The following is a 13416-nucleotide window of genomic DNA, read 5'->3' on the forward strand; positions in this document are numbered from 1 at the left end:
ATGCATGCAAATAAGTGTGCTTTTCATATGTATGTATGTATGTATTTATACTATATATCTGTCCTAGTTAGCAATATGTTAATATACACAGTGTGTACCTAGTTTTATCTGTGGTCCAGTTAAAAGAAGACCAAAGAAAGGAATTTCCTCATGCAAAACACTTTAAATCTTCGACGCTCTACGCACTTGACACCCTCTTTGAATTGTTCAAATCTTTAAGGCACCAATTCAAAACAAGCAAACGAAGAACACTTTTTAAAACGTTGTCTTTGCTTTTTAAATTCCAACGAAGAGTCTTGAATGTGTACAACATCAATAGTAAAGAATTATTTTGCACTCATTTAAAATAAAAAGAAAGTATAAATACACTGTACAAAAGTATGATAAGTATGCAATTTACATATTATCTTTACTTGAATTTCAAATACAGCAAATGACATTAGTTTCTATTCGCTTCGCAGATTCATCGCCTGTCGGATAAGCCCGTTTCGTGGGTTCGTTTGCGTGACGGTCATATAATCAGCGTGGATGAGACCACATTCATAGCGGATGAGCGCTTTCAGTCGATATTCCAGGAAGACCACGACTACACTTGGTCACTCCAGATCAAGTATGTACAGCCCAGCGATGCCGGGTGGTATGAGTGCCAAATGGCCACTGAGCCCAAATTAAGTGCCAAAGTGCATCTGGAAGTGATTAGTGAGTTCCAAAATAACCTCACCTCAAAATACATTTCTCATATTAAGACGACGCATTTCCTTGCAGCACCCAAGACTGAGCTTATCGGCGATCAGAGTCGATTTGTCAAAGCCGGCAGCAAAGTTGCGCTTCATTGCATCGTGCGCGGCACTCTGGATCCTCCAAAATATATCATCTGGTTTCGAGGGCAGAAAAAGATTAGCGAGAGCGATGAACGCACTGGCTGGTATACGCAATTAGATCGTAATATATTTGGCTCAATTGCTGATAATCAGAATACGGTAAGTATCGCAAGTCTACTGTAAATACTGTATTTATGATGCAAGTGCTGACACCAAAATAGGAAATATATATATAAAAAAAAATCGATACATCGATATTTTTGCGCACAAATAGGCGATATTGATATTTTTGAGATGATATTTCCACTGAAAATGTAAGCGGAGATTCATATGTCACCATCAGCTTAGTGATTCCTATGATTTCTATGATTAATACAAAATTAAAAGAAGCTAATGTGGTTATCGCTTAGGGCACCGAAACATATGATACCTTTCTAAAAATATCAGGAAAGCGATTGAGTGGTTTTCTGCAGAATAACATACTAACGAAAGCTATTAATCTTGATCCTCGATATAAAAAAAATGTACTTCGATATACCTCTTCACGTAAAAAATGTCACCGATTCATTAAAAGATATTTGTGATCAATACGATGTTTTTCAAAATCCAACAACCCTAATCCAAAACTGCATCACGCGAACAGCTATTTAGCGGTGAAAAATAAACAAACTCAATAGAAATAAATCCACCGAATATGATCAATTCAATAAATTATGCGAAATTAAAAGCAGTCTAAAAGTATACGTTTATATAAATTTTATTTATTATTCAACAATTGACTCCACATATTTCCTTTTGAAATCATCATAAACAATTCGCTCTGCAGCGATTATATTCCTGTGCAAAAGAATTGATCGTCTTGTCAATCTTGATGCCTTTGCTTATTTACTTTTATTTTTTCGACATATTACGTTTTTTTTAAAGAAATTTTAAATAATTTTAAGGCGAAAAAGTTTATGACATTTTCTGCAATATAGCTGTATGATATGAAGCGGAAATATTCAACTTAACGGAAATTTCAATGATGCAGTTCAGTCTAAACAGCGTATAGCGAATTTCAGTGTACAGTACTGGTCAACTGGTGAACGAGTTCAGAATGTGAATAGGTTCATATTCGTGATTCGCTTTTCTTCTTCTCCATTTTTGATTTCTAGTTCATTCTTATTCACTTTTTAATAGTTCTTTCTGTTCAGATTTTCCTTATTTGATTTGTTGGAACAACTTGGTCCTTGTTATGGAGTTCATGCTGGTGATGCAGTTCGAAAGTTCAGTTCGAACTGAATGAACTATAAGTTTTTATAGTTAGTTTAGTTTGTTGAATCGCGGGTCGTTTAAGTCCCGTTCAAGCTGATTTGGTCAATTAATAGTCGCAACTTAAACAAGATACCAAACGAACCTAAATAAAATATCAACAAATATGTCATCAATGGTCAAACTGACTAAATTTGTAGAGAATGAGAGAATGGGATTCAATCAAACCAAGCAAAGAGAACCAAGAATGATGTAATATCTAAACGAACAAAATATCAGGAACTCAAACAATGTACATTTGTAGCTTGGCTATGTATATGAACGAAAATCACACATATTGTTTGTACGTTTAACGGATTGATTGAACAATCCACAATCGAACTAGTTCACTTGTACACTACATCATCAAGGTGCTTCCAAAATGGAATTAAGTAGAGCTTAACACTTGTATAATCTGCAAAATGATGTGGTTAATAACGCCCTTAGCTATTTTGAAATTAATTCAAGTGTTGAAATAATAAAGTTCACATTAATTACAGATCGGCTCATTAATTATACCGTTCGTGCGCAAGGAGGACTCCGGCAACTATACGTGCCAGCCATCGAACAGTGTCTCCGTATCCGTTGACCTGCACGTCCTAAGCGGTGAGTCCTTTATCTAAATACATACATATATAGATAGTAAATATATAACTCTCCACTGTTTGACTGGTGTGACGTGAGCGATTGCGTTTCTGATTGTGAATGCGAGTGCGTGTGAATTATTTTGTCAGCAAGTTAAATGATTCATATTAATTGCAACTGTCGCCACACATACTCTTGGCTTTCCCTTCGTGTATGTTATTGCCAACAGGTGAATACTCCGCATCGGCTATCAAGTCTTCCGCAACAGAGCGAGCGCAGAGCAGCACGTTCCTGCTTTTGGTCCTCAGGCTGGCCGGACTGCTGGGAGGAGGAGCCCTAGGAATGCGGCGGAGGAGCGGGCCTTGGAGACTGTTGCTGCTGTCCAAGACCAAGACGTGACTTGTGACGTGACTCGCCTATTGAGAGGCCAGTTCAAGCTTGGACTTCAATTATTTGTAAGCTTTGCGCAATGTGCAGTTGTACAATTTAGGTTAGAGATTAATTAAAGGCGACTTTGTAAATAGCTGACAAGGGGGATAAAGGGATAGACACGGGCAGAAGGTATAACTTTCTATAATTAAGTTAAATGTTACAGCATACTTTTAACCTTATTGCAACTACGCTTGTGTGTGTGTTGTATATTTAAATCAAACTACTAATTAAGTTACGAGTTTTCATTTCAAATGAGTCAAACAGAAACAGAAATTCTCTTAATGATTTTCTATTCAAATCATTGCAATGTTGATAACTTTATACTTCTTGGAACTCTAAATAAATCCAACATACGAGTACATATACAAACATACGAGTAATTTGTAGTCTATGTAAGAACTAATTCTATAAACAAAATCAAACAAATGTTGCCATTTAATGTTACGAAACCATCAATAATTAGATTATTGTAAATCAACTGAACCTAAAATAAAATCAAATTCAATAAAATAATGTAAAATCTACTCAGAAACTATGTTTTATTTGCATCTCTTAATGACCAGCTAAAAAATATTAAATTTCATGACCATCTCTGAAATGGATATTTTATTTATCGGTAACTGTAATACTCCATTTAAACTTTGATACTTTCTGATACTGGCCATCGAATGATTACCATTAAAATATGTAAGTTGAAACCAACAAAAAAAAAGGAAACGTAACTTCTGGAATAAATATTTCGTATTTATGCCACTCGCATAAATTTAAACTCCCCTATTTTATATTTTTACAATAATCGTTAACGCACATTCAAATAAGCTCTGTATTGATTTGCTTTCAATATTGTAAATGGGTCCTAACGACAATAGAACCCAAAAAATTGGTCACATTCGCAACAATCATAAAAGTCGTTCAATGCCGTGTCTTCTGGGAAATGCATAAATAATTTAATATTTTATGGTAATATTTTCAAGTTCGTTTCGAGTGGTGACCTAACCCAACAACAATAACAATCCGGAAAGTGAACTTCGGGGCAGCACAAACCAAATGCTAAACACTTAAGACTGTGACCGGAGCTGAGTTGAAAGTGCATAAAAAGCAGACTCTCAACCATAAAATGTCGAATTACAGGCGGCCATAAAGCCTTTAAGGTAGTCGACGACTCTATTTTATTGCTACGGAAATCGCATCTCATCCAAGTCGCCAAAAATAAATTGCAGATGAAGAAAAAAACAAAAGGGAAAAATTTTAAAACAGCACGTAAAATTTGTCGTTGCCCGCAATGTGGAAATGAGTTAAGAGAGCATGATGCTGGGTGACTTTCCAAGAATAACAATGCGAAGCAAAACAAAAATGCTAAGAGGACGAAACAAGAAGAAAATATTTTTCACTATGTTCCCAAAGCCAAAGCCAAAACCAAGGACTGACTGACTGGCTGACAGCCCGTTGAAAGCAAAAGAGGCATGGGATAAGATAAAACTAAGTATAGCTCAGCAAAGAACCCATTAAGACAGGCCAAGAGACAGTTGAAAGCTTTCCACTTCTGTAAATATAATGTTTAGAGTAAATGCTGTCTGAGGCAAATGAAGGCATCTTCATTTGGACCTCCAAATCAGCTTTAATTTTAGTGTTCATCGATTTATTATCTTAAAAAACGTATTTATAATTTCTTTGATCTTATTTTCTTAAATTTCTATCGTGTTTTCTTACTTTCATTTAACAGAAAATGAAACCCTGAATGAATGAAAACAAATGCTTTATTAAAAAAGCCTCATTCCATGTGATGTCGTCATTTGAGTGGGTTGTCAGTTTGAAATTAAAGACTTGCTTAAATTGATAACCTTCAGCATTTCTTTTCACGAAGAATTGATATTGATAGCTATTTTTATAACAATTTTCCCAGCTTGCTATGAAAAAATCTTAGACGTTCATAACAGGATATAAAATGTTCCCTTTGAGTCGAAATCAAATTACATTTAAAGAAAATTTGTACAGAGGACATCAGATACTTTGCAAGGACAATCTAAGTGACAGCTACAAAAAAAAATCTCATAAAAAATGATACACTCTCTTTTTTTTATCTGCTACACTTTTAAAATTTTTTTTTCTATTTTGTTTGGCCATCTAAAGAAACAATTTTTTAATATTTGGTTAAGAAATGCTCGGAACTTGCCCCCGAATGATAAGCCATTTGTTGCAAGAGAACAATAGCAACAATAACAAGAATGGGGAAAAAAACAAAGCAAGTCAAGAGAAGAAAAATAATGACTGAAAAATACATAGGAAGCAGAGGCAAGTGCACAAAATGACATCCTGCACTGACTTGTCGGTCATCGTGCAACATTTTGCGTTTCGCCTCGCTGCCGCCTGTCCCCTGCCCCACTCCGAACCGCGCCCACTTAATTGTGTTAAGATCGAGGCTAGCTCTCGGCTGTCCACTTCTTCGAGTGTGCCTCTGTGTGTGTGTGGTGGGTGTTTTAGGTGTGGATGTGTGTGTGGTTGCTTGCTTGTGTGTTTTATGCTTTTGATGTCTACTGTTTGAGGGGGACAACAGAACATCAGGCCACTTGGCTAGCTGGGGAATCACTTCAGCTTTTTGCTCTGCTCGGTCGCCTTTTTACATATTTTGTGTTTCCGAGTTTGCCCTTTCACTGCCTTACGCCTTCCACTTTCCACCTTCCGCCTCCTCATTGCGCCTGCCAGTTAACATTTTGCTTCTTGGTCTTGCTGCTGCTCTTGGCTTTTGCCTTTGCTACTGCTTTCAGTCTTTCAGTCTTGGTCTTGGAGCAGTTTTCTGAAAGGCATTTAAGTTGGGTAAAGTATTTTTGGTTTAACTTTTCCGCATGCAGGCGATTCATGCCAGCCTGGCCATCACTTGCGTTTTGTGACCATTTTCCTGGCTGAATGTTTCGCATGCCTTGTGGGGTTAAGGGCAGAAGAGGCTTGTCGCTGTTGCCTATGCTGTGGCAGTGGTTGGGGTAGCTGTGTTTGCGGTTTCGCATTTCAGCAAACAGTAAATAAGCGAGTACAAGCCAACGGTCTTAAATGTCCAAAGTAAATAAATAAGCGTGGTTTCAGCTCTTGTCCAAAATTTGTTGAATGTTTGCTGTTGCCGTTGCCGTAACCTAAAATGCCGCAAAAAAACAAAAACTTTATGTAATTGAATAACAAAAACAAAACAAATAACTTTCAATCAGTGCAAATAAATGCCGAAAGTAAATAAATTAACGTTTTCTCGTGATCTTCTCAACGTAAGTAAACTAATTTTTGTTTTGTTTACTCTATTCTAACATATCTCACTTATTTCGTCAAGCGCAATGGATAATTGTTAAAGTTATGTTTTCGGGTGTTAGTTGCAATCTCGTTTATCTGGTATATTTTCAACGTAATATTATACCGATACATCAGCATATATTTTGTGTTTTTTTTTTTTATATTTTAAGAAGAATACCGTTCTGTTTTGCATTTATTGAAAATGAGTAGCAGGTCAATCAACTGTTGTGTTTAATCTAACTACAAAAGTTGCTACAATTTAACAATACTACACAAAACCAACACCTAAAATAATCACTATCTAAAAATAGGCAATGGAAATGAATAAATTTAGCTTGACAGAGTTTTTTTTTATATAGTATGTAGCTCAAGGAGAAAATTTGAATTACAAATTGTTACGCACTGTGATGTGAACATTTGTTGTGCAATTTGTGCTGCTAGGCGGGATGATAAACTGTGAAATCCGAATATGATCCTTTATCGCAATACATTGAAAATGTTGAAAGTTGAAGAAGACAAATGACTTTTGGCGGCTTCCAAAGAATCCCAATTCGTTTGGCATTAGCATCATCATCGCAAAACAACATTAAAATGCGATATCCAGCGATGCAAAGGTGGGCTTAAACAATCTGCCAATTCCGCTCCAGCTAAATACCAGGCACCAGTATCTGTGGCCTTTGCAAATAGTGTGTTCATTGTGCTGGGCTCTTCGCGTAAATGCAAATCATTACCAGGAGCATTTGCATTGCGAATGCGATGCGATGCGAAGCGATGCTTTGAGAAGTGATGGGTGGGTGTAGGGTAGGAGGGTAGGCAGATGGCGCACGGGGACCGCAAGCGGCGCGTCGGTACGTGGCATTTGCAGTTGCCACAGAGCATGAGGCAGCCCAAATGGCCTATTGGGGTTATCTGCGGTGCTTTTATGGATTACATGGGAGTCCGGTGGGTCGTCGTTGCGTTGATAGTGGCCATTTGGACAGAAGTGAGCATTGGACACGGTAAAGCATTGTTCTCCAGTCAACTATTAGCGCTGATGAATTCACATCCTAGTTATAAATACATATTTGGAATTTGCATTTAACTGCGTATGCGAACGCAAACGCAAACGCGAATGAGAATGCGCAGCCGGAAATCCAATTTGTGGCTACGTCTGCCATGCAAACAAGCGAAATGAGTGCGATGCCACTTTCAATGAATAACTAACTCATTCCGTGAACAAACCCATTTAATATAATGTCGCACGTGGCGTATACTCAATATTTACTCACCAATGTTGTATAAGCTAACGGAAAACGAGTCAAAAAATAAGAAACAACTCGACACTCAACTTGCCAACAACGACAACGTCGTCAACAACAACTACAACAACAACAATGTTGACTACAACATCATACTCGAAAAGTACGAGGGAACGAGAGAAGCACAAACACTTGACTTCATGGCAGAAGTTAGGCTCGTCGACCCACGCAAACTATGAGCAAATGTTGAAGTGTACATTATTCTTAACTTTTTGGCGTTCGATAAGACCAAACAAAATTATGAAGATGATGATGACGATGACGTTGGCTACCAGATAACAACTTTTCTAGACAAAGAAATAAATTCTGGAAGAAGCCAGAGATTGGATTTCTCCTCCTCGCTTTTTTCCTTTCTCCCTATTGTTTTATTTTTATTTTCTTGCTATTTTTATTGTACTCTTTTCCGTCTTAATATGCCACGGCAAGGACTTAAATACTTAATTTAAAATAAAATGGATTTTAAGACTCGGTATTTAGCTAGTTCAAGTTCAGTTTAGAATAATTTATGTTGTCTGTCTCAATGAAATTAAGCCAAAACCCTTGTTCCATCCCGTCTCTGTATTGTTTTTATTTGGTCGTAAACTCCGCGGGACTTTGCAGCTCTAATTAAACCAATTGGCGGACAAATTTTAATTAGCAACTTTCGACAACAAAACAATAATAAAAGTCTGCAACATTTGCGGCATCGTGTTTATTCCCAAATTTGTATTTATTGACAGCCAACCGACAATTGTTTTAATTTCACGTTGTCGAGCAGCCAGAAGAGTGTTTGGGGGTTCGGGGTGGCTAGCATTTAAAGGCTAATAAAAAAAACATTTGCCAAGTACAATTAAAAAGCCAATAAGGTGAGCGCCTTAACGAACTTGAACTTGGCAACTTTTTTTATAGCCAGGCCATATTTATGTCTAAGCATAAACCGTCAATTTCTCGGCCAATCCGAAGTGTCAGCCTGTAGCAAGACAGCTGCCTGAAATACCCAGTAAAAGGCATTTAACAAATGGATCATATAAGTTTGAAAGTTAAAATTGTAGTTGAAAAAAGTCATGAATTATTTTAAGTTCATTTTATACTATATTTAATCTTGCACATTACTTAAATCCTTTTACAACCTCTCTTTTATGTTGTTAATTTGTAAATGCTTAAATTATTACTTTACGAGTAAAAACGTTAAACGCATTTTAATCTGAAAATATATTTTTACCTTAAAATATATTATATGAATCAATTTCTTTATGTCTTTAATACTTTTAAGCAGAAATCAAATTATTCATTACTCTAATGCATATTTATATTTGTTTTGCTTTTGTATTTTTAGTCTTTTTGCACATTTTTTTTGTTGGTTATTTCTTACTTTAAATTTAAGGTGGTAATGACTCTGGCAGGTCATATTGTATAATATCTCGTAGTCGAGCCAATATATTTCGGATTATTCCCTGTTATTATTGAGCTCATTCCACCAATTTTATGAGATTCTTAAACAAATCTTCGAGTAGAGTTTACGATCATGGCCGACCTGCACTTTGTAGCAACTGCTGATGCAAGTCAAAAAATTTATATCACATAAAACATTGACGGGTTTATATACTCTTTATCGATGGGATAAAAGAAATTGAAAGGGTTTTCGATTTGAGCTAGCTTTATGGTTCCAAGTCGAAGGGACATATTTACTAGATTGTCGCCAAGACGTATTGAATTTCGATTTGTTGGGCTCTTTGGAGTGAAAATCTATTAGCAGGCATGCCATCGATGAGTGGACAAGGTCTGTGGACCCAATCAGATCAAGTCAATTAATCAATTCGGTTTACTAATTTGGTCAGACAATTGAGTTTGCTCTCTCTTTTTCTGTATCTCTGTGTATTTTTTTGCCTTTGAGTTGGAGCAACCAACTTAAAGACACAGTGGGAGTGCACTGAGTGGCAAACTGAAGTGTTCTTCTCCAACTGCGTGTTCTGACAAATAAATGGCCATAATAAAATGATAATAGTATTGGCATCAATCGAATATTGATTTGATGGCAACAACTAAAGGAGGAAGGCAACAGCCAGAGCAAGAGCAACAGCAACAGCAAAAGCAACAGAAATAATGCGAACACAGAACACAGAGACCAATAAAAGATAAATGCAATATATTCTTTTTTCGCTTTTTTTTTTCGTTAGGCAAAACCAAGTTGAGTCGTGAGCAAAGTTGGCAGTTGATTTTGGTGCGGAAGGGAACCACACAAACGCAGAGCCAGCAATTTTCCAATTTAAGCAATTTGTGCCGGGAACAAGGCACAACCAGAAAACAGAAAACAGACCAACAACACACAAAAAAAAAAAATGCCACTACATCCCGGGGACTGTCGGACTACTATCACGGCCAGTTGGCAGTTGGAGATGGCGTCGATAAGTTCGACATGAAACTGACTCAAACAGGCGCTATAAATACATCCCGTGCGGGGCGGTTAAAATTCAGCACCGAGTCCATCCAAAATATCGCAGACTTGGCTCTTACAGCGGGTCATCAAATTCACATTCAGGTCAGTGACATATCTAAATTGACAGACATTAACGAGGCGCAGTGATACGTCAATTATGGTCATGATATATCCAGGCATTCAAAATGTTATGAAATTGAATTTGTGCAATACACTAAAATAGTTAGAGTAATAGTTTTTTTTTTCAATTTTCTCATTAGCTAGATAAATGAAAAACATTTTACATTAGTTTCTCAGCTAATTATACATATGTTCATGTAAGCTTACTTTGCTTCTTAACGCAGTTACCCAGAGGGCAATAGAGTAGATCAATCGTCCTTAGCAAATCAAATGGATGTTAGTCGCTCTGACAGCTTGTTTACATCAACATCGCCGGCAGATGGCAATGAAGACGGGAAAACGTGCGGCAATGCTACAGTTTAGGGATAGCGATAGGACAGCAAACGAAGCAAAACGAGCCTATGCGAACTGATGAATCCTCTTTCCTCTCACTCTCTGCTCCCTGCTTAAAACGCCCCCAAATCGAATCTCCCTTCTGAGGGGCTTAAAACGGAAAGTAGTTAGTAGCCAAATGGCTTTTTTGCCATGTTTGTTGGAGCTACACATAAAGTAGGCACTGTGCGTCTTTCCAAAATTCTCCTCCTCCCACTTCCGCCCACACCATGAAATCCTTATGTCAAATGCAAAATGGTACCTCAGATTAACCTATGGAAAAAGCCGATGTGAATGCTGGACACGTGTGGAGAGCTGCATGACCCGTTTCATTTATACATTTCAATTAAATATGCAAGGGTCTAAAACCGATTTTATTAATTCAATACAGAAATCCGCACATTTCATGCAACAAAGAATTCTCAATAATTTACTTTACGTGATCAAAACATATTGCTAAGCGCCGTTCAACACACAACGATTTGGAGAAACACTCAGCAAAGGCAAACGTGGCGATTTTTCCAGTTGAAAATTCAAAATTGTGCAACTTTCAACAACTGAAGAGTGTGTGTGAAATAGAAGTGAAAAAATCAAGTTACGCCAGGGCAACCAATACGATTTACAGTGGGCTCGGATATTGCGGTCTACCAAATATTTGTTAAAAAGTGAAGCAGACTTTTCAGCGCAGAATTATTTCAATTTTAGATGCGGACTAAAAGTATGCTACAGTCTAAATACTTGAATCTTCTATTTTTCTTTTTTTCGCCGAAATGCAAATCACAACCTTATCGAATTTGCCTTGTACCTTTTGCTGGGGGACGTACAAGATAATCTGCAATAATGTTGAAAACAATATAATAAGCAGACGAAGGGTCTTTGAGGATGGTTGTAGATGTGTTTGTGGATGTGGCGCTTTTTCGATTTCTCCATTGCGACACCGAAAAGCCAATAACGTCGCGTTTTCGTTGTTGATGCTGATGCTGACGCTGACGCTGATGGTGACAACCACTGACATGCTCCTCGAACGCACACAAACACACACACATGGATACATACACGTGCAAATGTACATGATGCTTGGGGGGCATCTCGCAAAATGGGTTTGTAGCACAGAGAAGCGTACAGTCCGGTTCGGTTCGGTTCGGTTCAGTTGGGTTCGCTCTGGTCCCTGTGCCCTCACTTCTGTAATAGGGGCCTCGAAAAAAATCCAAAAGCAAATTTGGCACAGTGTCACACGTTATTGGTTTTGTGTCGTTTATAGTGTATCGATTTAACTGCCTTGCACGGCGACCCGCAGAGCGGCCTACGGCGTTTCGTTGTGGCTTGTTTGGTTCAGCTTTCTGTACTTTTTTTTTGGTTTTTGTTTTTGTTTCGTGTGCTTTTTGGTTTTTGTTACTTCGCTTCTTGTTGTTGTTGTGTTGAGCCTGCAACTCTCGTTGTAGTTGTCATCGGCAGCATTCGGCGGCGCGTGTTCCTTGTTGTTGCTTGTGGCAGGAAATTGTTGTATGCAAACATTAAATTTTTAATAGGACTTTATATATTTTTCCCTCTTTTTGTTTTTATTTATGTTTTGTTTTGCCAGCTTGTTTTATTTTTAATTTTTTTTCGGTTGTTTTTTTTTTATCGCAGCGACCACTTTTCAGAGCTTTGCAAAATGCCAGAAAACAATGCTGAAAAGCCGTCTGGGTTTAAGGAACATTTCAGATTTTGTTTGCTTTGCGATTGTCGCTCACTTTGGTTTTCTGTCAGGCAATTAAATGATCGTCGAACACTTGAAACAGATTTGTACCCAAAAAAATAAATTTAATTGATTTTATTAAACAGTTTCTTTATAAAAGGGTTAAATTTCATAAGCCTAATTCTAGAATTTGTAATTAAATTGTAATCCAAATATCTATTATTTATATTATTTGCAGTCGGATTCAATATTTGGACTTGATTAAGTCATTTATGTGAAACTGCAATTTAAGGAGACGAAAACAAATTAGATCGTTGTTTAAACTCGATTGCTTTTTCTGGCTGAAAGAATAAAAGATATGACTGCTGTGATGTCTGCAGTTGCTGTCCAAAAACTTTGCCCCACTTGCAGTTCTAATTAGCGTTCTCCAAGATATTCAACACTCGACGTAATTAAATGGAATTTTAAGCGATGCAGCAGCCAGTAGCTTCTTTAATTACTGGCGAGCTGCAACTGCTGCTTTGGCTGCTGCTGGTCTTAGACAGATAGTGGAAAATATGCAGTTGTTGGTAACTTCATTGCGACAACTGAACAACACGAACAACAACACAAATGACGGCCAACTTTTTGGTAAACGGCAAAACTTGGGGCACAAATTAATCATAACTTTGGATGCGGCTGTTGCATTCAGCTTTCAGCTGCTGGCGAATTGGAAATGCAATACAAGTGGTACTTTGTATACTATACTATATACAAACACCCTTGCTCTGCCTGCATCTTGCGCGGCCTCTCTTTTAAAAGCCATTTCTTCACTTTCTCGAGTTTCACATTTTGTACAGAATGTTGCCGCACATGGCCATTAAAAGTGTATTAGAATTTGTGCATGCCTCAGTGAGCAGAGACTCATGTAAAGCGTCTCTGTTTGCTCTTAGCATAGTCATCTGCATGGCTAATAAATTTCAGCCAGTTATTCACAATTAATCAAAATGCCACAAACTTTCTAGCAGTTACAGCTGCGCATTGACACTTACACGATTCACATGTGCTTCCTTGCATTTTTATTATTGTGCTTCTCTTTATTGTAACCGAATGGCAATAATCACTAAAATGTTCATTGATTTCGTCCTCAGA

The 13416-nt window shown here is 37.4% G+C and overlaps 1 protein-coding gene across 1 annotated transcript in view; it reads left to right on the forward strand.

The window, feature by feature from the left end:
• Window positions 1-3642, forward strand: part of LOC133837763 (mucin-2) — a 29225-nt gene extending 25583 nt beyond the window's left edge. Inside the window, exons 3-6 of the mRNA XM_062268621.1 lie at window positions 462-699; window positions 766-980; window positions 2612-2717; window positions 2926-3642. Coding sequence (XP_062124605.1) covers window positions 462-699; window positions 766-980; window positions 2612-2717; window positions 2926-3095 — 729 coding nt within the window. The 3' untranslated portion in view covers window positions 3096-3642. The remainder of the gene's footprint in view (window positions 1-461; window positions 700-765; window positions 981-2611; window positions 2718-2925) is intronic.
• Window positions 3643-13416: the final 9774 nt, after the last annotated feature.

This window comes from Drosophila sulfurigaster, chromosome 2R (genome assembly GCF_023558435.1).
Source record: "Drosophila sulfurigaster albostrigata strain 15112-1811.04 chromosome 2R, ASM2355843v2, whole genome shotgun sequence".
Lineage (NCBI taxonomy): Eukaryota > Metazoa > Arthropoda > Insecta > Diptera > Drosophilidae > Drosophila > Drosophila sulfurigaster.